The 23,454-nt window shown below is 34.6% G+C and overlaps 7 protein-coding genes across 14 annotated transcripts; 3 read left to right on the forward strand and 4 right to left on the reverse strand.

The window, feature by feature from the left end:
• Nucleotides 1-112: 112 nt before the first annotated feature.
• Nucleotides 113-3,196, reverse strand: LOC111308573 (putative 12-oxophytodienoate reductase 11). Of its 2 annotated transcripts, none has more exons than XM_089744188.1 (6): nt 3,178-3,196; nt 2,855-2,986; nt 2,461-2,601; nt 1,778-1,908; nt 1,396-1,557; nt 113-870 (listed from the first exon to the last, which is right to left on the reverse strand). In XM_089744188.1, the coding sequence occupies exons 2-6, from the start codon at nt 2,902-2,904 to the stop codon at nt 278-280; spliced, it is 1,077 nt and encodes a 358-aa protein (XP_089600314.1). In that variant the 5' UTR covers nt 2,905-2,986; nt 3,178-3,196; the 3' UTR covers nt 113-277. The 2 variants fall into 2 exon arrangements, with proteins under 2 accessions (XP_089600314.1, XP_089600310.1); XM_089744184.1 differs by having other exon boundaries at nt 3,163-3,181.
• Nucleotides 3,197-3,494: 298 nt separating this feature from the next.
• Nucleotides 3,495-8,303, reverse strand: LOC111308571 (putative 12-oxophytodienoate reductase 11). The gene is made up of 6 exons (XM_022906986.2): nt 8,174-8,303; nt 5,545-5,708; nt 4,952-5,098; nt 4,627-4,757; nt 4,383-4,544; nt 3,495-4,210 (listed from the first exon to the last, which is right to left on the reverse strand). Exons 2-6 carry the CDS (start codon nt 5,622-5,624, stop codon nt 3,618-3,620), a joined length of 1,113 nt encoding a protein of 370 aa, XP_022762721.2. The 5' UTR covers nt 5,625-5,708; nt 8,174-8,303; the 3' UTR covers nt 3,495-3,617.
• On the reverse strand, nt 6,391-9,503 carry LOC111308572 (putative 12-oxophytodienoate reductase 11). 2 transcript variants are annotated; one of them, XM_022906987.2, is made up of 5 exons: nt 9,141-9,503; nt 8,457-8,597; nt 8,174-8,304; nt 7,205-7,366; nt 6,391-7,116 (listed from the first exon to the last, which is right to left on the reverse strand). In XM_022906987.2, exons 1-5 carry the CDS (start codon nt 9,209-9,211, stop codon nt 6,524-6,526), a joined length of 1,098 nt encoding a protein of 365 aa, XP_022762722.2. In that variant the 5' UTR covers nt 9,212-9,503; the 3' UTR covers nt 6,391-6,523. The 2 variants fall into 2 exon arrangements, with proteins under 2 accessions (XP_022762722.2, XP_022762723.2); XM_022906988.2 differs by having other exon boundaries at nt 7,205-7,309; nt 9,141-9,460.
• Nucleotides 9,504-10,249: 746 nt separating this feature from the next.
• On the forward strand, nt 10,250-13,483 carry LOC111308574 (elongation factor 1-gamma-like). Of its 2 annotated transcripts, XM_022906990.2 has the most exons (8): nt 10,251-10,392; nt 10,553-10,598; nt 11,104-11,253; nt 11,349-11,409; nt 11,520-11,572; nt 11,682-11,783; nt 12,330-12,849; nt 12,937-13,483. In XM_022906990.2, exons 2-8 carry the CDS (start codon nt 10,590-10,592, stop codon nt 13,314-13,316), a joined length of 1,275 nt encoding a protein of 424 aa, XP_022762725.1. In that variant the 5' UTR covers nt 10,251-10,392; nt 10,553-10,589; the 3' UTR covers nt 13,317-13,483. The 2 variants fall into 2 exon arrangements, with proteins under 2 accessions (XP_022762726.1, XP_022762725.1); XM_022906991.2 differs by lacking the exons at nt 11,349-11,409; nt 11,520-11,572; nt 11,682-11,783 and having other exon boundaries at nt 10,250-10,392.
• Nucleotides 13,484-13,814: 331 nt separating this feature from the next.
• On the forward strand, nt 13,815-16,958 carry LOC111308576 (elongation factor 1-gamma-like). The gene is made up of 8 exons (XM_022907000.2): nt 13,815-13,947; nt 14,076-14,120; nt 14,497-14,646; nt 14,724-14,784; nt 14,869-14,921; nt 15,054-15,155; nt 15,747-16,263; nt 16,354-16,958. The coding sequence occupies exons 2-8, from the start codon at nt 14,112-14,114 to the stop codon at nt 16,731-16,733; spliced, it is 1,272 nt and encodes a 423-aa protein (XP_022762735.2). The 5' UTR covers nt 13,815-13,947; nt 14,076-14,111; the 3' UTR covers nt 16,734-16,958.
• Nucleotides 16,959-17,308: 350 nt separating this feature from the next.
• On the forward strand, nt 17,309-19,321 carry LOC149519848 (uncharacterized). Of its 2 annotated transcripts, XR_016327933.1 has the most exons (4): nt 17,309-17,506; nt 18,413-18,683; nt 18,867-18,965; nt 19,070-19,321. XR_016327933.1 is itself a non-coding variant. In XM_089744193.1 (3 exons), exons 1-2 carry the CDS (start codon nt 17,431-17,433, stop codon nt 18,646-18,648), a joined length of 312 nt encoding a protein of 103 aa, XP_089600319.1. In that variant the 5' UTR covers nt 17,310-17,430; the 3' UTR covers nt 18,649-18,683; nt 19,070-19,321. The 2 variants fall into 2 exon arrangements, 1 of the variants encoding a protein (XP_089600319.1); XM_089744193.1 differs by lacking the exon at nt 18,867-18,965 and having other exon boundaries at nt 17,310-17,506.
• Nucleotides 19,322-19,692: 371 nt separating this feature from the next.
• LOC111308577 (KH domain-containing protein At1g09660/At1g09670-like) lies at nt 19,693-23,224 on the reverse strand. 4 transcript variants are annotated; one of them, XM_089744190.1, is made up of 8 exons: nt 22,901-23,224; nt 22,691-22,804; nt 22,227-22,312; nt 21,957-21,994; nt 21,529-21,601; nt 21,283-21,417; nt 21,088-21,204; nt 19,693-20,248 (listed from the first exon to the last, which is right to left on the reverse strand). In XM_089744190.1, exons 2-6 carry the CDS (start codon nt 22,792-22,794, stop codon nt 21,314-21,316), a joined length of 405 nt encoding a protein of 134 aa, XP_089600316.1. In that variant the 5' UTR covers nt 22,795-22,804; nt 22,901-23,224; the 3' UTR covers nt 19,693-20,248; nt 21,088-21,204; nt 21,283-21,313. The 4 variants fall into 4 exon arrangements, with proteins under 4 accessions (XP_089600316.1, XP_022762737.2, XP_022762736.2 ...); XM_022907002.2 differs by having other exon boundaries at nt 22,905-23,223; XM_022907001.2 differs by having other exon boundaries at nt 22,691-23,220.
• Between the last annotated feature and the right edge of the window lie 230 nt (nt 23,225-23,454).

Consider the following 23,454-nt stretch of genomic DNA (forward strand, 5'->3'; position numbering starts at 1 on the left):
GAAACATGGAGTAGTAAATGCAGATGAAATCATTGTGCCAACTCTTACCCATAATTATTCCCAACTCGCTTTCCCTGTCAACAGCTTGCATCCCTGCCGTTGCCAAACTCTATGCACATTGTTAATTTCTCTATGTTTATTCAAAGAAGTCAAACAAGATCAGACATGAATCATAATCATTCACAAATGAACTTCACAACACATTTTCACTCTGACCAGTTCCACAGTTATTAGCGAAACATAATTAGGAATGGTCAATGAAACAGTTATGCAGGAATTAAACTTCGAGAAATGGATAATCAGTGTAACCAATGACAGGATGAGAAAGGTATAAGGTGCTTTCGTTATATGTGTTTAGAGGTGCATTTAGCTCGAATCGCCTTGGCAAATCTGGATTTGCTAAGAACATGCGTCCAAATGCTACCAAATCTGCATAATTATCAGCAATAGCCCTGTTACCATCTTCTCTATCATATCCCCCCGCAACGATAAAAGTCCCCTTGAAGGCTTTCCTCATTGGAAGAAGGCTGTAAGGAGTTTCATACTTGTCATTTGTTTTAATTGCCTTCCCTCTTTTCTGAATCACGTGAAGATAAACGATGCCAAATTTGTTAAGTGCATTTGCCATGTAAAGGCCTAATGCTTCAGGGTTTGAGTCACCAGCTTCCATGCCTTTGCTGTAAGGTGAAAGTCTCATTCCAACTTTATCTGCTCCAATTTCATTAACCACGGCTTCAACTACCTCTAAAGCAAAGCGGCACCTATTTTCTAAACTTCCACCATATTGATCGGTTCTATCATTTACTTGATCTTTCATGAACTGCTCAATTAAGTACCCATATGCACCATGGAACTCAACCCCATCAAATCCTACAAAACAAAAAGGAAATTTATGCAAGAAAAAAGGATGTTAGTGCTTAGTGAATGAACCACAATCCTAAGATCTTGAAAATCTTGGTGCCATTGAAGTTTAAATTGTCTTACCCTTTTGGTATAACTAATGAAGCCAATTTAATGTTGATGGTAAATAAAAGGGGTTTAGCTGTGATATTTTCAACCTTCAACACTCTGGTTAACAACCAAAAGTAGAGGGTATCTTATTACTTGATTATGTACAGCTATTCCACTGTGCTTCTTTTTTTTTTTTTTAACTTTTCTCCTTCTCTTCTATTCTCATTTTCAAATAGAATATCTTCTGTCTGGGATAGTGTTTATCACCGTATTGTTTTAGAAAGTATGGCTGAACTTGGAATTCAAGAAGCAAAAACAAAATCATGTAGTTATATATAGAAGATGGATAACCTTGATATTGGTAATGAAAAAAAAAGAGATTGACCATTGTTCATAAGCTGATCATTAATTTACTTGAGCAAGGAAAAACTGGGTAGCACTCACCTGCCTCAACGGCATTACATGCAGCGAGCCTAAAATCATTGACAATGTTAGGAATTTCATCAGTCCTCAGTCTACGAGGAGGTGACCAATCTTGTCCATCAAGGCCCGGCGTCAACCCCTTATTAGTGCATGAGATAGGAGCCTCACCATTAGGCTGAAAAGCTGCATCAAAATAATAGATATTAGGGATTTTTTTTAGTTTGAAAGAAATTTAAAAAAAAAGAGGTCCCAATTGTGCTAAAATCTTATACCAACAAACAGCTAATATATCATGAGCTTTCTTTTCATGATTGTTCAATATACTTGATAATGCTTTCCCCCAAAACATTGCCTACAATATCAATGAAAGGATTGGACAAAGAAGCTCAAATAAAACTCATACCATAATTAGATGCACGGCCTGCATGGCAAATTTGGCAAAAGAAGATCGCTCCCTTCTCATGAACAGCTTCCACAATGGGTTTCCACGCTTTCACTTGCTCTTTTGTCCAAATTCCAGGTATGTCTGGGTAACTTCAAATAAAAGCTATTCTATTTAAAAAATTAGTTACCTGAAAACCTGCTCGTAATGCTTAAATAGAGACTTAGAGATAAGTCTTTTTAAATACTATGTTACATTACATTCTGATCTTATATTCAACAATAACAAGCAGTATTTACGTGCAAGGGATGCTTAGGACAAGCATGAATATTTAATCATGATCATCTATGTACGATACGCAAAACATCCACACGTAAGTGTCATCCACAGACGGTTAAGATTACAATCATGAAACTTGTGAGATGAGACTGCCTTTTCCTCTCTGATTATTAATGTTCAACATTTTATAGATAATGGATGTAACAGAATTTGGGGACTGACATTTCCCCTCCACTGGCCTGTGTAGAATGAAAATACTTTTATTATCACTGACAGAATCAACATGTTATCTACTACTAATATCCATGATTCTTGTTGACAGTCTCGAAATGACAGCATTCTTTTGATTACTATCAAGCATTTTTGTAATCAAAACTTAAACTATTTCAAAAGGAAATTATATAAAATGAGGAGAAACAAATTACCCTTGTGCAGTAGGAGAAACCCCAGTGGCTTCAGCAATGAGAAAGCCGCCATTGGTTGCACGCTGAGTGTAGTATAAGATAGCATGTGGTTGGGGCATATTGTTGTATGATCTACATCTTGTCAATGGTGCTAAAACTATCCTGCAATCAAAGTAGTTTAATACGTAATAATGAACAATTGATGAACAAAAGCATAAACTTTCCAAAGGGCCAAAATGGCACTAAATTTTCAATCTAAAAATCCACTTTTTTCATAATAAACATCAAAATATGATTAAATTATACTGCAATGTTGAATTCCCATAACCCAATATTTTAAAAGTCAGCACAAAGAAACTCATCTTCATTGCATTAACAAGAAAGACAGAGATTTTAATGAAGTATAACTACACACCTGTGAGAGAGATTGAATTTTCCCATCTTATATGGAGTAAGACCTGCCATGGAATTAACTTCACCTTTCTCTTCCTTTTACAGCATTTAACTTCTGAACTGAATTTCCACGCAATTCCAACAATGCTGCGGGCTTTGAATAAACGAAATGATAAAAAAAAAATTAATCCATGAAAACAAAAAGGCAATAGAAATATCTTGCGCCAAAAAGAGAAGAAAAAATTATTTTTCTAGTATATTGTCATTGCCACGTAAATTTTCCGACAAAACCCAAAATTTGATAAGGGAAAAGAAACAAGAAAACGGAACTGAATTAAACTGAACTTATGATGTCTGGTAGATAGAAGAGGCAGGCAGGGTTTGAGACTGCCTACATTTGACGCTACAATTAAGGCGGTTACAACTCATATTCCCATCGTCCGATTACCGTCCGACCCACGAGTGCCACGTTGATGGGCTTCTTTGGGAATGATCATGGCCCAAAGTGGATGTAGCCAACTGCCAATCCCGGCCCGGATTTTTTTCAATATATGAGATTATGATTGAAATTAAGTTTAATATTTTATTAATTTTTTAATCACAAGATTTTCAAAAATATTTTTTTTATTTAATTGAGTCTTAGATTGTATACAAAACAGCTTAAATTTAACAGGTTTTTATTGATTCCTTTCAATTTCCATATCCAGATTAAGTTTCATGGGAATTCGAACACAAGTGAAACAACAGACAATTTCTTCCCTAGTACGTGTAAGATTAAATTTCAATCAAGTGGAGGCTTCAAGAAATGGATAATCAGTGTAACCGATGACCGGATCAGGAGTGTAGAAAGTGTCCCGATTGTACTTGTTAAGAGGAGCATCCAGCTGAAACCGCCTTGGCAAATCTGGATTAGCCAAGAACAGTCGCCCAAACGCAACCAAATCCGTGTAATTATCAGCAACAGCTTTGTTGCCATCTTCTCTTCCATAGCCTCCGCAGGCAAGTAAAGTCCCCTTGAAAGCTTTTCTAATGGGGAGAAGGCCGTGAGGAGTTTCGAGCTTGCCATTTACTTCAATCATCCGAGGTTCATTTACATGAAGATAAAGAATGCCATATTTGTTAATTGCGCTCGCTATGTAAACGCCTAATGCTTCCGGGTCTGAGTCAATGGCATCCATGAAATCGGCATAAGGTGATATTCTCAATCCAACCCTGTCTGCTCCAATTTCGTTAGCCACAGCTTCAATTATTTCTAGTGCAAATCGACATCTGTTTTCCAAGCTGCCCCCATATTCATCAGTTCTGTCATTTACTCCATCTTTCAGGAACTGCTCGATTAAGTAACCATTTGCACCATGAATCTCAACCCCATCAAATCCTGTGTAACGAAAAGAACATTGTTAAGCAAAAAAGGCCATAGCACCGGTATGTAAAGTTTCAGGCCTATGCACCTCGGGTGACATCTACTAAACTAAAGAATCTTCATAATTAGTTGAATGATAACATATTTGTTAGGCTGTTAGCTACTATAAGAGGTGCATGGTTTTCACCTGCTTCAATGGCATTTCGAGCAGCGAGCCTAAAATCATTGATAATTTGGGGGATTTCATCGGTTCGTAGTCTACGAGGAGGAGACCAGTCTACTCCATCAAGACCTGGTGTCACTCCTTTGTCAGTACTAGAGATTGGAGCTTCACCGTTAGGCTGAAACCCTGCATTAAAAAATTATATAAAACTGAATCAGGAATAAGTATCAGATGCAGGCTTTAATCACGTGTATAACTTTAAGCATACCATAAGTAGAAACCCGGCCTACATGCCAAATTTGACAAAGGAAGACGCCTCCCTTGGCATGGACAGCTTCCACAATTGGTTTCCATGCTTCCACTTGCTCTTTTGTCCAAATTCCAGGTGTTTGTGGGTAACTTCAAATCAAATGCAACTCGTAAATCAGTATTCTAAACAATCACAAGATAAAAAAAAAAGACCCTTGCTTTCATTCTCCAAGAAGATATGTGAACTAAATTGACATTTATATATGCTGAGCAGTCAAATTTATAATTCATCAGTCACATATCCCTTCTGTGAGAAGATGAAAAATCAAGGGAAAAAAGAATACCCTTCTCCTTGTGCAGTATCAGAAACTCCTGTTGCTTCAGTAATGAGCAATCCACCATTGGTTGCACGCTGAGAGTAGTATAACACGGCATGTGGTTGAGGTACATTTTTGTATGATCTACATCTTGTCAATGGTGCTAAAACTACCCTGTAAATATTTTAAAGCGTTTTTGTTCAGTTGTTCAAGTTAAAGATCAGAATTAATAAAAATAATCATGAATGCACCCATTTTTAACCTTCTAAGGAAAGATTTTCTTTAAAAAAATTATAAAATATAATCTTCCTCCATTGATGGGGACTTGGGGAGGTCATTGTCCACCACCAATACTTCAAAAAAATGGAGGGTTGCAAAATGATCAGGTTAACCAGCAAATGACATTTTTCTATATATTATATCCATTTATTTTTATTTCTATGATGGACATTCAAATGATCATGAACAAGATCATCCAACTAGACTTTTATTATAGATGAAAAAAAATGTAAAAGAAAAATAACATTTAGCTTTGTCTAAACCAGACAGAACAAAAGTAACATATAACTACAATTAATAAGAGTAGTGAAAGAAAATAGTTACAGGAAAGTGATACAAACCTGTGAGAGAGGTTGAATTTGCCCAATTTATATGGACCAAGCAGAGGAATGGTGGTGATGGTGTTATTATTAGCTGCCATTTTTTCTTCTTCTTTTCCTTTGTTTTGATCCTTCAGCTTTCACCTCAATTAATTCTGCATTCAATGCCAAGCTCCACCCCTCAACTGGGGCTTTATAATATCATTATATTATATTATTGGTATTAAAACTACTTACAATGATTAAACAAAAACAATTAAATAATAAACAGAATCAAAAGAAATATATTGAAAGTATATTAACTTGAAAAAGGGGAAGGTTCAATGCACATGGACATTGGGATGATATATACATGAAGTAACTGCTGATCAATTAGCTTAATAAAATATTTAACTTTACAAAAACAAATCATAAGCTTTTAGGTAAAATAAATAATACAAAAATAGATCAAATATAAAATAATATGATCTTTTAAAATAAAAAACATGATTATATTAAATTCATACATAATTTTTTTATTATTTTTGTATCATATCGTTATGCCATATTTAAAATTATTAGATTTATCATAAAAAAGTGGGGATTAAAATTTTTTTTAAGTATTAGACCAATAATAATCGTACATTAGGTAAACCTTCAGCTTTCATGACGGTCTTTTTTTCTCACTAAATTAAAAGTCTCGTTGATTCTTTGATATCTTGAAAATGTTATACTTCCACAAAAAAGAACGAGTTGGTCCAATATTAAATGGCGTAAAAGAAATGTCGGTCAGTGGCCACTGGCCAATGTGCTTGGTTTTGTTAAGGTGGGAGTTGTTGTGGCCAATGAGCCTGGTTTTACAATTTTGTTTCTATTTCTCACAGGAGGTTGGAGCACAAATAAACATTTTATTCATCCCAATCAGAACTTCATACTAATAACAATCCTTCCATTGGGTAAACCATCAATGTTTTGTACTTCAATACCTTCTTCCCTATTACATGCAAAGCAATTTGTTTGGTTAAGAAGAATCTTCAAGGAATGGATAATCCGTATAGCCAATGACCGGATCCGGGATGTAGAAGGTGTCCCGATTGTACTTATTAAGAGGAGCATTGAGCTGAAATCGCCTTGGCAAATCCGGATTAGCCAAGAACAATCTCCCAAATGCAACCAAATCCGAGTAATTATCAGCAATAGCCTTGTTACCATCTTCTCTATTGTACCCTCCAGCAGCAATCAAAGTCCCCTTGAAAGCTTTCCTCATTGGCAAAAGGCTGTGAGGAGTTTCATGCTTGTCATTAATTTTAATCATCCGTGGCTCAATAACGTGAAGGTAAAGGATGCCAAACTTGTTAACTTCATTTGCCATGTAAAGGCCTAATGCTTCAGGGTTTGAGTCGCCAGCTTCCATATAAGTGGCATAAGGTGATAGTCTCATTCCAACCCTGTCTGCTCCTATTTCATTCACCACAGCTTCAACTATTTCCAGTGGAAACCGGCACCTGTTTTCCAAGCTTCCTCCATACTTATCTGTTCTGTCATTTACTTGGTTTTTCATGAACTGATCAAGTAAGTAACCATTTGCACCATGGATCTCAACCCCATCAAATCCTTTTTAATGCAAAACAATTTTATCAACAAGCTTTAAAATTGTTATGATGTAATTGGTAATAATTGGGTAGTTCTGATCAGTTCTCACCCGCTTCAATGGCATTCTTGGCAGCCAACCTGAAGTCATTGATAATGCCGGGGATTTCATCGATTCTAAGCCGACGAGGAGGTGACCAATCCATCCCATCAAGGCCTGGTGTCACCCCTTTATCAGTACATGAGATTGGAGCTTGACCATTAGGCAGAAAAGCTGCATTACAAATTTATATACAAGGTCTAAGGAATTAATTCGTTTTACTTTGTTAAAGTACTAACTACGAATAAATTGGTCTCACAAGATAAAATCTTCCCCTTTCCCTTGACGTTGAAGGCAGGGTAAAAGCTTATTTAAACTATGGATAAGGCCTAAATGACTTTGGGTTATGATTAGTGGTTACTAACTTTTTTAGTGCGGTTGAATGCTTTATAATGTGTTTTGGCCCACAGAAAAAGTTCCAAAGGCAGCTATGGTCCATGGTCCATTCTATCAAAGGGAATCGCACAACCAAATCTGCAAATCATCAAGACCCCAACACCACTCGGTCTTTTAATTTTGCTTATAAATTTTAAAAATTTCACTAATTATTCACTTTTATTGTTTTTATACCCTAATTGAACTTTGTTTATGGAGGAAAATTAACGAATCAAGTGTTTTTTTATTATAAAAAATATATATCATTAGCTGAAATTCTTGGTCTTACAGCAACGGAAAGTTGCAAATGATCTTTTAGTATAATTTATTACTTCTAATTAAAGCAATTTTTTTATTTTTTTAAATTAATCAAAATTACATCAAAAAATTATAAAATTAGATACCTTTTGTTGCTCATCTATACTATATATAATATATAGAAAGTAATGCCTGCTAATAACTAAATTTAGTGTAGTTTTTTTTTTCAATTTTTTTTAACATTTAGATTAATGATTCATAATTAGCTGAAAATACATTAAAAAATCCCTTAAAATTTTTATCTAAAAGGAAATATGGCAGATGAGGTGAGCTTGAGCATATATGTACCATAGCTAGAGGCGCGGCCGACATGCCAAATTTGACAAAAGAAGATGCCTCCCTTGTCGTGAACAGCTTCCACGATTGGTTTCCATGCTTCCACTTGTTCTTTTGTCCAAATTCCAGGCGTTTCTGGGTAACTGCAATTCCATCCATTACACCACAAATATTCTTAAGTAATCATCAAGAAAAATAAAAATAAAAAACCCTCAATTATTATGCTTAAAATCTCTTTAGTTTGATTGTTAAAGAACTGTTAACACCCATTCAAAGAAAAAAAAAAAAGAATTACCCTTGTGCTGTGTTGGAAACCCCAGTTGCTTCAGTAATGAGAAACCCACCATTGCTTGAACGCTGGGAGTAGTATAAGATGGCATGTCGTTGTGGAATGTTGTTGTAGGATCTAATTCTAGTCAATGGTGCTAGCACTACCCTGCAACATTAATTTCAATGGTTAATTTTAAGCATGGATTTTTTTAAAATATAATCATGGAGTATTAAATAATAAAAAAAAACCTTCAAAATATCTCTGCACTGGTTGTCTTTGTCAGTTGGTATATCATTTTCAAAAGCTTTGGACCGACAAAAAGGGACCGCAATTTTGTTTCAACAAATATTGTTAGGTGTTTAACACTTCTCTTTTCTTTCTCTTTGCTTTTCTTTTTTTTCTTTTTTTTTTAAAGGACGTTCATATCAGCTGTAATTAGTAGCTTGTTCATCAAAGGAACCATCCTTTACCTTCTTCATTATTAGTTTCAAGTTTTGCATGCTAAATGATCAATGAAAGAAATAGACTAGGGTTCATGCAAGAAAAAGAATTTCTTTCATCCAGAATTTCAGATCATCAAACTCCGTTGTATTGGCTAATGATTTTTGTTTTTCCAAAGGGATCTATATAAATAAATATATGTATGAAAGAAAAGAACCAAAGAAATCGAGGCTAAACTGATCTCTTATTATAGATCACGAAACAAACCTGTGAGAGAGGTTGAAATTTCCCATTTTGTAAGGCGTGAGAAGAGGAACGGTGGTGCAGTTGGCTGCCATTTATGTTTGATATTTTCTTCTCCTTTGCTTCCTTAATTTATCTTCTTCTCCTTAGCTATAGTTCTTCCTTTTTCTCTGCATGCGGTAATAAACTTCTCCTCTGAGTGTCTAGCTTTATATCCAAATTTCCGAACAGCCCCAACTTTGCATGATGTGGAAATAGCGAAGCACTTAAAAGGAACGTATGGAAAAAGGAAAATAGAAAAATCTATAGCTGTCACGAATTTCACAAGGAAAAGAAAATAAATGAGGTGGGCTTCGGATTTATAAAAACTTTATTTTACTAGATATCTTTCTGGTTGGACATGTGAATAGGTGATAAATGTTATCAAAATTTAATCAATTTTATTTTGACACGAAATCTCGTACAAAAAAATTAGAATTGAGATAGATCTGACTATTGCATCAATAAGAGACGTAAATATCCAACTCTTCAATGGTGGGTCTCCCTCCTCTATTACGGAAGAGTTAAAATTCATTGAGATGAACAATAAAATTAGTTCTTATAAAATTAAAAATAATAATAATTGTTATTATAAGTAAAATTAAAAAAAATTATTATAATTATGATTGAAAAAAATTATAAAAAAATAATATTAAATGAATGTTATTAAATTTAATTGATAATTCAATTAATTAAGTATACCACAAATTTGGTGAAATCTAGACCCTCACTTAGCACAATTAAGTTAGGAAAATGACACACCATTTGCTTATAAGAAAGGATCTTCTAAACATGCTTTTTGACTGAAGGTGTGGACCGGTAACATTGAGCTATGCTTTAGCAATTAGCACGTTTATCATGGTGAGTGTCACTGCAAGTTTCGTTTTCAAGCGCTTACTATTGCAAACATCAGCATTTTCATCCACGGGTTGGGCTGCCAAAACAGTTTAAACTGGGTTCAGTTTAAAGATAGTTGGGCTACTTTGAGGCTCGGTCCATATCCATTGCAATTTCACTGTTATGTTGTCAGTTGAATTTGATCAGTAAATTATAGCTCATTTTGCAAAATTTATTAATTAACCTAAGACTTAGACCCGCGCCCGAAAACAATCAACCTCAGGTCAGCTTTTTACCATTACTCGCCTTTAAATAAAACCCTAATTTTCGTACTTTATATCTCTCATTTCTCAACTAGCTCAGTCTTCCCAAAGTTGGTTCTTCGAGGCTCCTCATTGAGGTAGACTTGATCTGCGTGAAATTTAGTTTCGACATAGTTATAGTTCGTTAAAGCAAAGCCATTTTCATATTTAAACTTGAATTATCTGTTAACATGATGCAGATTTTCTATCGAGTTTCCTTTGTTTTGATTGGATTTTGCCTTTGTTTTCTGTTTCCAGATCTGAATTCGGGGTGTTAACGTTTTTCCGTTAAGCCATGGCTCTGGTGAGTTATTTTCTTCTTCCTTCTTTGTTTGATCACTTTAATATTCTTTTCGATGCAAAAAGAAAAAAAATTGAGGCTTTCTTGTCTGAACTATTGTTAAACAAAATTTTCTCTTTCTATCTTGTTTAATCGAGTGAACTGGTTTCCCTGTTGGGCTTTTGTGCTGCTGGTTTCCTAGGTGATTGAGAAATAATTCCCTTTGATTGTTGTTTTGTGCTACTTGAAGCAAATAGTAACAAGCGAATATCATTTTTGATAAAAATTATGAACATGTTGACTGAAAGTAATTTCAATTCAAACAGCATGATTTCTTAAATTGTGCTTTATGTTAGACCATTTTGTGTTCAGTTTTAAGATGGTACATGACTCTGATTCAAAACAATGATTGACTTGCCTGAAGCATTACTATTATAGTCGTTCCATTTTTTGTTTGAGTGCGTTTGTCTGTTGCATTATGAACCATTTTACTTTCCTGGACGATGTACTTGATTGACCTATTTTGTAGGTCTTGCACGCGGGGAAGCCAAACAAGAATGCATTCAAGACGCTTATTGCTGCAGAGTACAGTGGTATAGATGTTAAACTTGCTGACAATTTTGAGATGGGTGTCTCAAATAAAACTCCTGAATTTCTCAAGATGAACCCTATTGGGAAGGTAGATGTATATATTATGATGTTGATGTTCAAGCAAATGCTTTTTATGTATTTGATTTTAGTGTTTTGAAACGAAAATACATGTGATTTTTCTAGGTTCCTGTGTTGGAAACACCTGATGGCCCCATATTTGAAAGCAATGCCATAGCTCGATATGGTTTGAACTCATTACTCCCTTTCACCCTTTGCTCTTTCCTCTCCTTCCCTTTTTTTGAGGTTATCTAATGATTCTCTTAAAACTCATTGATCTTTTAATTGTTGCTTTAGTTACCTTTTTGAAGGCTGACAATCCTCTATATGGTTCCTCTCTGTATGAGAGTGTAAGATTTCTCTTTTGTTTTTTTTTTTTTTCCCACTTTGATGAGAATTTTTATGATTTCATTTGGCTATCCAACATAAGTTATTTTTTTTCTTCTGGGGGGTTTTTAGGCCCTAATTGAGCAGTGGATCGATTTTGCATCACTGGAAATTGATGATAATATAATTTATTGGTTTAGACCAAGAATGGGACTTGCTGTGTATCTTCCTCCAGTATGTTTCTTCCCTCATTTTTATTTTCATTCCTTATTCTCTATTTCTCTATCTATCAAAAGGTTATTGAATATGTTTAGTGAATATTACTCCCTCTGTCTTATAATTGGTCCTTTTTTGTTTATTAAAAGTGTGAAAAGGTTTGTTCAGTGTGAAAAGGTTTGTTCAGTGTAAAAAGTTGAAACATAATTTTATTCTTATGAACTTTCCAAATAGAATGAGTTCACCAAATTACCAGCACTAGTAGGTTGTGTTTTTCAGTTCACTTGGCATCCTCATATTTAACAGTATGTTTTTAATTATTACTTTTTTAGTTAAGCTAAGTCATGTTATAGTTACCTACATAGGTGTAAGACATGGATGTTTATCCTTTTCTAGTCCTCAAGCGTCCCTAGCCATGAACATACTTTTGAATGATGAGGTTTTGTCGATAATAAAAAATGATTGAGCTTATAATTAGATAATTTACATTGTTCTTCTGATCTTCATGTTATTGCATTTATGATTTTACCATCCTTTAACATCTATGGATCACTTTGCATGTAGGCTGAGGAATCAGTAATCGCTGCATTGAAGAGAGCATTGGCTGCTCTAAACACTCATCTCGCATGCAACACTTACCTGGTCGGACATTCTGTGACCCTCGCTGACATTGTGATGACAATTAATCTTTTTTTGGGTTTCGCCCATCTGATGACCAAGAGTTTTACTTCAGAATTCCCTCATGTTGAGAGGTACTTCTGGACAATGGTTAATCAACCAAATTTTAGAAAGATTCTGGGTGAGGTCAAGCAGACAGAATCTGTACTACCTATTCCATCTAAGAAGCCGTCCCAGCCAAAAGAAGCTAAACCAAAGGCCAAGGATGAACCAAAGAAAGAGGCCAAGAAAGAAGTTGAGAAAGAGCCTGCAAAGCCTAGAGCAGAGGATGCAGGGGAGGAAGAGGCACCAAAGCCCAAACCTAAGAATCCTCTTGATTTGCTGCCTCCAAGTAAGATGATACTGGATGACTGGAAGAGGCTGTACTCTAATACGAAGACAAACTTCCGTGAGGTTGCAATCAAAGGTAATCTTCCGTATTCTTTGTAGACTTGTTTCCCTATTCTACTTAGCTTGATGATGATTATTAATGTTAATATTACTTTTGCTATAGGATTTTGGGACATGTATGATCCTGAGGGATACTCTCTTTGGTTCTGTGATTACAAGTACAATGAGGAGAATACAGTCTCATTTGTCACTCTGAACAAAGTAAGCGGGTTTCTACAGAGGATGGATTTGGCACGCAAGTTTGCATTTGGGAAGATGCTGGTCATAGGCTCTGGGCCTCCATTCAAAGTGAAGGGATTGTGGCTTTTCCGTGGGCAAGAAATCCCCCAATTTGTCCTTGATGAGTGTTACGACATGGAACTTTACGAGTGGAAGAAGGTTGACACCTCGGACGAAGCCCAGAAAGAGCGAGTCAATCAGATGATAGAGGACTACGAGCCTTTTGAGGGAGAGCCACTTTTGGACGCCAAGTGCTTCAAGTGATTTCCCTCGTTTTCCTGTAGATTTCTTTATCTGGTGTTACAGTGTCCTTTACAAATGCTTGGTATGATATATAAATATAAATATATATATATATATTTGTAATTTTAATCCTTGTTTTAATATGACAATTTTAATTGGTAATGTTTATTACTATTATGCACCATCAATACTCGGTGATAATTTCTCTTGTTTATATATATATATATATATATTACTATTTAGTTTACGATTTAGAGAATGCATCTTTATATGTGATTAAGCAAGAAATTAAAACATTAAAATCAAAGTTAATTTCTTTAACACAATAAAGAGAAAAAAAAGTGTAGGATAATTTTTAAAAATAAAAATAAAAATTGTTTTAAAAATCATTAAAAGAATAATAAAAGAATTAAATATAGGATAAATTCTGATCCTTGTAAAATTCCCACAACTTGTATTAGTATTCTAGACCCCAACACAAATTCAAAAAAATACAAAAAAAAAAAAAAAAAAGGTTAGTAACAAATCTGGATCCCGATCCGAACCGATTACTAACGAATGTGCCCCATTTCGCACTCTTAAAAAACCCTAGTCCCCCAATTATATTTTTCCTCTTCTTCCCACGCTCTCCTCTGCTCGCTGCGGCTTCAAGGTTCGTTCTCTTTCTCTTTCTCTTTCTCTTCTCCCCTTTTTCTTCACCTTAACAGAGAGAGAACTATGCATTTTCTTAGAATATTGTTACTGATAACTTTTCAATTTGTTTCTATTTCTCGTTTCCAGATCTGAGATCAGGGCGTCCCTGTTTTCAATCAAGCCATGGCTCTGGTGAGTTTGTCTTTTCTTTTTATATTTTCGTTGCTTCTGGTAATTTAACTGTTAAAAAAGAATAGAATGATTAGGGAGAAGTGATTTCAATTGGAATTCAAAGTGAAATTTTTAGGTATCACTTTTGGTTATAAAGTAGAAAATGGAACACATTTGATGAGTTTTCAAATGTTAATAACAATGGCTAATGGATTTTAGGACTGCAAGTAGTTTAGATTGTGAAAAATGAATGATCTTTAAAAGAATTTCTGAAAAAAAAAATTTTTTTTCTTGTTTTTTTTATTGGATTAGTAGTGTAATTTTTGTAGGAATTGGTTCTGGTGTTTGGCATTGGAATTAACTTTTTAAACCATCTGGTTGTTTGACTTATATGCAGGTCTTGCATGCAGGAAAAACAAACAAAAATGCCTTCAAGGCACTCATTACTGCAGAATACATTGGTGTGGAGGTCAAATTGGTTGAGAACTTTGAGATGGGTGTCTCGAATAAAACTCCTGAGTTCCTCAAGATGAACCCTCTTGGGAAGGTATATATGCCTGTTAATAGATTAAATTTATTGTGACCTTGTTTTTAAATTCACTCAAAAATCTGTGGCTTTTCTAGGTTCCTGTGTTGGAAACACCTGATGGTCCTGTATTTGAGAGCAATGCAATTGCTCGTTACGGTTAGAATACATGCTGACTCTATATCTTACATTTCTTTCCTCTGATTTTTGTTTACTTATCGGTATCCTTACTTTTCTCTGCAGTTGCTCGCTCAAAGGCTGACAACCATCTATATGGTTCTACATTGATTGATTATGTAAGCTTTTTACTGCCTTGATCTTATTGTTCTTTTGGCATCGGTTAAGTTTATGTCAAACATTGGCCAAAAAAAAATTTATGTTAAACCACTGTACTTATTGTTTATGGATATTTTCTTGATTTTTCTCAGGGTCATATCGAACAGTGGATTGATTTTGCATCCATGGAAATTGATGCTAATATTGGAAAATGGTTCTATCCAAGAAGGGGTTTTGGTAATTACCTTCCACCGGTGAGTTCCGTTAATGTAGTTTTGGAGACTTTCTTTCACTTTTTTTTCCCATGTTATTATGTCATTTTAATTGGGCTTTATTTGCTAAGATTAGACCCAGTATTGTTTCTTAACAATTATAAGACAATTGGTCATAAGTTAAGATTGGACTAAGGCAACTAAGTCATCTAAGTATAAACTTTTAATGAGAGAATAGCGAAGGGAAAAAATAGCATGGACTGTTGGTTTATGATTCTTGTTTTATATGTTTTCAAGAGGAATACAAAGATAGTAGGACAACAACCCTAGTAGGGACTTAATATGGTATTGTTTTGCTGTTCATAATCTCTTGGAATGAATGGACAAAGCACTAGAAATCTAAATATTTTTCGTACAAAAGCATACTCATCGAATTGATAAATCAACTAGGCTGACTGTTTTTTTTTAAAGAAATTAGTCTGTTTGCTTCCCCATTATAATTTACTATTCTATACTATGAATTCAATTGTTTATGTTTGTGATTCACTCATGAAAACATTTTTATTTGATGTTGTCTTTTTTATCCGTCTAGTTTTACTTTAGTTTCAATTTATTTGAGTATTTTGCATGTAGGCTGAGGAAGCTGCTATTGCTGCATTGAAGAGAGCCCTTGGCGCTTTAAATGTTCACGTTACTTCCAACACTTATCTGGTTGGACATTCAGTCAGCCTTGCTGACATTATCATGACATGCAACCTTTACTTGGGTTTCTCCCAGATCATGACCAAGAGTTTTACCTCAGAGTTCCCTCATGTTGAGAGGTACTTCTGGACCATGGTAAATCAACCAAATTTCAAGAAGATTCTTGGTGAAGTGAAGCAGGCAGAGTCTGTGCCACCTGTTCCGTCAAAGAAGCCTGTTGCCCAGCCAAAAGAAACTAAACCAAAGGCCAAGGATGAACCAAAGAAAGAAGCCAAAAAGGTGGTTGAGAAACAGCCAGCAAAGGTAGAGGACGCTGAGGAGGAAGAGGCACCAAAGCCAAAACCAAAGAATCCTCTTGATTTGCTGCCTCCTAGTAAGATGATACTGGATGAGTGGAAGAGGCTGTACTCTAACACAAAGACCAACTTCCGTGACGTTGCAATTAAAGGTATCCTTGTTGTTTTCATGGTAATACTCTCCCTCTTATTCACAATCTTCAAACTTGTGATTTTTTATACTTATTTCTTGTTAATTATAGGATTCTGGGACATGTATGACCCTGAGGGATACTCACTCTGGTTCTGTGAATACAAGTACAATGAGGAGAATACAGTCTCATTTGTCACTATGAACAAGGTAGGTGGATTCCTTCAGAGAATGGATTTGGCACGCAAGTATGCATTTGGGAAGATGTTGGTGATTGGAGCTGAGCCTCCATTCAAGGTCAAGGGATTATGGCTTTTCCGTGGGCAAGAGATTCCTCAATTCGTCATTGATGAGTGCTATGACATGGAACTCTATGAGTGGAAGAAGGTTGACATCTCAGACGAAGCCCAAAAAGAACGTGTCAATCAGATGATTGAAGACTGTGAGCCTTTTGAGGGAGAGCCTCTCTTGGATGCCAAGTGCTTTAAGTGATAAATTAATCATCTCTAGCCTCTTTTTACTGTTTCAGGTTCAGATAGACTGTTCACTTGTAACTTTTGTTTACTTATCTTATTTTTGACTTCGATTCAGATTCAGATATCATTACAACCAAGTTATCTTGTCTTATGTCTGAATATGGATTCGGGAAGTGCTATTTTTGTTTCACAACCAAGTTACTTGTTTTTTGTTGAAAAGGTTTGTGCTGTCTTTTCGTGAGAGTATTTGGCATTTCCTACTCTGTTGCGTCATGTCGAAAGAAGTGTATGATAATTTTTTAAGCCAACGAAATGATTTTACAAAACTTATATGAAGCATCGAAGTTTCCCAAAAGAAAATTTTCATCATCTGTTCAAATAGGTTAGTCGGCAGATGGCCTTTTCAAACGTTCCCCAGCGATAACATGGCAATTAAATTGTACAACAATTTAATGCTAAATGTACACATAACGTAAGCCATATAATATTTCAAATATAAAATATTACCTAAATTAAAAAAAATCAGAAAGAAAAAGCAAAATTCCAAGCGGAGAGTTTGGATTTGAAATAATTCAAATATATAGGGGCAATATTGCAATCAGTGAGCATTTTGAAAAAGAAATAGAACCAAATACGCTTTGTACGCCGAAAAAGACCGTTTCCTCTTTCTCTACCAAGGGAGAGAGAGAGAGAGAGAGAAAGAGATTGAGAGAATGACTGAAATTTCAAGAAGTAGATCGCTGCGTTTTTTACTGTTTTACGCTTCCGTTTCTCTACAATTCATTTCAGGTTTCCTTTCTAGATCTCTTTATGCTCGATATATATTTTTTTGTAATATTTTATATTTTTAATTGAAATATTAAAATATTTTGGTCCAAATTCGAATCATTAATTTGCATGAAAATCAAGTTTATTTGTATTATTAATTTGTAGAGTTTATTTGTTCATCGAGATCGGACAATTTTATGTATTGATCTCATTCGAATCTCACCTTTAGTTTTATTTGATTAATTCGCGGAATCTCTCAAATTTATCATTTTTTTTTTTGCAATACTTAATATTCTCTGTTTGACTACTTAGAAAATTAGCATCGAATGAACATGAAAATAAATCATTTTGTTATAGATTTATATATATATATATATATAAATTAAATTCTATAACTTTAGTTGTTTTTCTTTTCTGAAATTGCCACAACGAGAAATTTTAGCTATAAAGTTAGATTTTTTTACTTTGAAGAATGAATAGGAAGGTATATATAATATCTGTGATTTCAAATTGCTTTTATGAATCTCAAACTTTGTGATAAATCTGCTATTTAGCAGTATAACTAAGCAATTAGGATTTGTGTAGCATGATCAAACTTAAATTGTGCTTCAAACTCAACTTACTTTATCTGATTTCCATGAAATTTTGGGAAACTATGATGATTGATTAAATGGAATCCACATGAAACTTTGGTTTCATCGATAGCTGATCTCGAGCCATGTAGTTTTGTTAAATACATATGGTTCTGTATTCCTTACTAACGGGGTGCTCTCTTTTTAGCCATAGTTAAAACATGTTTGCAGCTGAATTTGGTTGGAACACTGATTAAGTTGCTGTAACGGACTTTAAAGTAGAGATTGTTCTTATCCTGCTTAGCAAATTGTTAAAAGTTTCAAACAATTTGCTCTAATTTTTCTCTTTTTACAGGTTTTTCTGATGACTCTACAAGTTCGAAAAACAGCTCAAAGACCAAGTCGAATGGAAATAGTAATATTGGGGCCAAGGTAGGCATCATATTGCTTGGGCTTGTTGCAGTAGGGTTGTTTTCATTTTTCCTTTTCAAGTTGTGGCAAAAAAAGAAACGAGATGAACAATATGCCCGTCTCTTGAAGTTGTTTGAAGAAGATGACGAGCTCGAGGTTGAACTTGGCCTTCGGGACTGACAGCATCATTAAGAACTGAGCTCATCCTATCTGAGGTGCATACATAAAATGTCCTTGTGATCTTCAATTTCCAAGATTCAGTTACATCCCTTGTTTTGCTTTTAAGGAGGAAATAACATTTCATTATCCATGTTTGTATTCTAGTAGTTGAACACCATGTAATGGTTGAATGTAAATGATGAACATTGTAATCATTTTCACTGATCTTGAACTTTCAGCTTCAGCATGTCGGGCACTCCCCATGCATGTTAAAGTTTGACACTCAAGTCTATACCCATTTGCATCTGTGACAATTTGTCAGCCGTTCACGTATCCATGTATAAGTTATGCATTGATTGTTGTTATCTGGTTTTACTTTTTTCCCCCATTTATGTTTTTCCATTTAGCTGTTGACACTGAGTTTCTTGCTCTTCATTTGCAGGGTGAAATGGCATCAACGTCTTATGTTGTTTAGGAAAGTCATATTTCTGATGGTCCAAATCAGGATTTAGGCATATCCTGTGGTAAGGTCAGATAATTTTTCAACCATGAGTTGTAGTATTTGTAATGATATGTTCAAACTTATTATGAATCTAAGTTTTGAGCCTACTTCGAATGGGGATGGATAGTATTTTGTACAAGCTGTTTGAAAGGTGTTTAGTTCACTGTTTATAAAGAATGATTTTTATATTCATTCACATTTTTAGAGATAATGATATGTTGATCCTACAACGGTTGAGTAGCCTTGATTTCCTTCCTGCTACAATTTAATGATAAAATAATAAGTTAAAAATAGTTAATCTGACAATTTCTTGTGGCTTAAAGTCTGTACCATAGAATAATTGAACCTCAAAACCCTTATTCGAAATTGGGGGGAGAGATAATTTCCTTGATTAAATAAAGGGGAAAACTATTTAGACACTCTAGTACCAGCCATGGCTGCCTGTAGAGTTTCAAGTTTTCTTGTGGAATCAGCTAATCACCAGGCAGCTAGGGCAGGATGAAGCACCTGAACTTTGTGAGTTAAATGGTTTATGATTGCAACAATTGATAAAAACCAATACATGTAAAATAAACAAGATATTAAGTTAAAATAAAATACAATGACTGATTGTATATCAAGGCCAGAAATATGTATGAAATATTGTAAGATTGTCAGTACAAAGAATTTTCGAGAACACTTAAGAGGTTACGAGACCCAGAAGAGGAAGGAACATGGCTAAAATAATTATGGAATAGGTTATTTTTAAGTAATGAAGTAAGAGAAGTCAACCTTATGGGGAATGATCCATGAAAGAACAGAGATCATTGGAGAAGGTAACCCAGATGCAAAACCACCATTGCCCAAAGCTGATAGGAGTTTGACTTAGCTCTTCCTGACTCAATAAATCCATCACGAAGCCATCAGGATTTCAATTGATCAGATGCAGTGAACCAGCAAGAAACAAAGATTTATCATCAATGTCTAAGGTTATCTTCCTGTCTTGGCCTGCTTCATTCCTGTACTGTTAAAGGGAGACATAATCGGACTCATTCTGGGGCTTTCTTCCCTCCTTAAGGTACCATTTAGCAAAGCCAACTCCCTAAGCTGTTGTTTCTTATAGTTATCCAAGGATTCATCCTGAAAATGGTGGAATGGAAGGATTAGAAGAAGAACAAACAGAAAAGGAAGGGTAACATAAAATACCACACATTGCTTTTGTTCATACTACAGGCTTCAGAAGGTTTTCTAGTATTGCAACAGCCTAGTCTAAATGAATATTATCATATCCTCAGAAAATTCAGCCTCCACCAACACATGCAGTGGCTCATTAAGGTGTTGATATCCAGGTTTATCTTTCAGTTTCTCTTCCTATAGAAGCCAGTTGTGAGAATTTTAAAGGAAGTACAAACGAATAACAAGTGAAGCAAACTAAGAAAGGAGATGACAACATCAAAGGAAAACTTGATCTTATATTTAGGTTGAAAATGTCAGGACTTGATTATGCATGATTGTATTAAACAAGTTACTTTATTTAGTAAAAGTGATCATTGCATTGATCACAATAGTTACTAGTGAAAAATGAAAGCAATTAAGGCTCTATTTGGTTGGCGCTTTTATTTTTTGCTTTTTGTAATAGAAAAGTTAAGAGCAAAAAAAACAAAATGAACTAAAAACAAGGGACAAATAGCAAAAAGCAAAAGCACCAATCAAGCGAAGCCTAACATGGTTTTGAAGTTTACTGCAAAGTATGTCAAATGCAAATGGATTGAGAGGAAAGAAATGAAATAGGAAACATAGGATATTATGCTCCAATTTGCAAGAGAAATGGGAAACACTTCCATAGTTCCATTATAATCAGAATCTGTACAAACGACTAAGCAAGAAGTAGCTTAAGATTCAACCTATGGTATATGTCAAACTACATTGTGTTACCAAATTCACATGTTGGAAATAAAAGAATTCATGATTCACTTTACCTTTACAGAATCCTTGGCAGAAACCTTGCCTCTTATGTAGACCCTAGACTCTGTCACGGCTTCAACTCTATTCAGGGAGTTTCCTCGTGGTCCCATAATTCAGCCAACAAAATTATACTGCAAAGACTCTGAGTCAGAACTCTTATCTTAAAGGAAGAAAATGAAAACTTAATCAAAATTTTCAACATAACTTACAATTGGATATTCATCCACCGGTACATCAAGTCTAACAACTCTCTTCACAATTGGTGTAGTAGGGACTCCTGGCAAACCAGGCCAACCCATTGATGCAGCTTGAACTGGAGCAACTCTTTGCAGTTGCCCATTTTCCTGAAGCAAGATAATCACATTAAAGAAATTTCATTTTCCTGTCATTTAACATTAATGAGAAGCAAATTATTGATCTTAGGAATAATCATATTGGGATGTTGACCCAATTACCTAAAAGGACTATCATGCTCAAATCTCTCATGATCCACAAAACTAGGATTAAGACCTGAGACCCTTCTGATCTCTGCAGTGACATGAGAAAAAACACAAGTGACTTGATATTTTGTCCAACTTACCTTCAGTGGTAAAGGTAGTCATTTGAGGTTTATGTTTAGCTTAGGCTACATGCTTTATTAGAACTCTCTAGTGGCATGGCCTCCAGTACACTTACTTTGAAAGCACATGGAACTATCTAGTCTGAGAAAACCTCAGCTTGTAATCACTTAAAATCAAATGTTGCTAGTTTAGAATCATAATAAGTCAATTATAGCTACCGACAGTTAGTAAGGCTGCTATTTGTTTAAAATTTCAGTTCAATATTGTTGGCAATCACTGTGTTTATTTTCGTTGCGAGTGGTTTATCCTTGGAAGAAACGAACCGACGGTGCACTCATCATGATGAATCCACGATAACAATCTAGCAGAATGAAACTTACATTAATTAGAACAAGAACACAAATGGTAGCTTTAGGCACAAGATTTGACATCCTCGAGAAGTGTATATGTAACATATATTAATACAGATAACTTTATTTTTAGAATGCTGTTCTTTCAACCAAAAAACTATCACAACCAGTTTCCAATGATACAAGTGACAACTGCTAATGAATCTTATATTGCACAAAAAGGAAAACGCAAGATTCAATAACCTTGATTAAGAAGCCTGGTACATAGAGGCAGAACTTGCGTAAAAGGTCCCAACTTCTGTTTCTCTGCCAATAATTCAGCTAAATATCTGCCATTTGTTCCTTAATTGTAAGATAACATTGAAGATAACAATGAAACAGTAAGACTATATCTAGATAAAATAGAATATATGAAGCACACACATATAAAATAAGAGCATCAACCAGAGAAAAAACATAACCATCAATCAACAAACAGAAGCTTTTCCTTAAAACAATCAATTATGCAAAAACCAACAAGATAGAAAAAGAAAAAACATAAGCTTTTCCTTAAACCAACTTAGAAAACCAAAATCAGTCAGAACAAAGAACCTCAAATTATTAGACCAATAAAAAAAACCATCAATAATACGAGTAAAAATTTCCCAAAAGAACAAAAAAAAAAAGGGATTGGATTGATTAAAGATTTTCTTTTAAAAAAACCTTACCTTTCACTATCTGTATGAAGAACAGAAGGCCTATCAGGAGAAGCAGGGACTCCAGAAGGCGGATACTGAAAGTAAGTCCCGGGTGGGATTCTCTTCCCCATCATATATACTCACCTTCCATTAACATTCATTAAACAGAGAAAAACTCAACAAACTCAACAATCCAACGTACACATAGATAAATGAAGATAAAGGAAAAAAAACCCAGACCTACTTTGATGAAGGGAAAGGGACAGGGAAAGTGGCAGGAGCTGAAGCTAAGCAGAGGAGATAATGGGCCAGAGATTTAAAGTCTGCTGCCTTCGTGTGGAGATAGTGTCAATGAATGAGAGACCAAAGCCCTAATCTTAGAGCCTCTTTGATGCTTTATTTTGTTGCTCTATGTGTGCTTCTCAATTTTTTCCCACCCTTCTTTTTAATTTTTCACCCTTTCGTGCACCTTGTTACAACAATATTTATTGTTTTTTATTGTTTTGTTATGACACGTGAAATAAAATGTTTGGGTTGAATCCATTTTGTCTATTTGTTTTGTCAAAATGATGTTGTTATTGTAAATATCCATAATCTTGCAAGATTGGTATATATCGGAAATTTCCAGTTTTTTTTTTCTATGATTCAGGTTTTAATTTAATTTAAAACTTTGGTTAGATTTAATATTATTGAACTAAGAGTTCATTGGTTAATTTATCAATCCTTTGATTTATCAAATTTTAAATTTTATTTATTTGATAAGTTTTTTTTTTTTTTTTTGCCAAGATAAGTTT

This window comes from Durio zibethinus, chromosome 2 (assembly GCF_047325235.1).
Source record: "Durio zibethinus cultivar Kanyao isolate XHJ-2024 chromosome 2, ASM4732523v1, whole genome shotgun sequence".
Classification (NCBI taxonomy): Eukaryota; Viridiplantae; Streptophyta; class Magnoliopsida; order Malvales; family Malvaceae; genus Durio; species Durio zibethinus.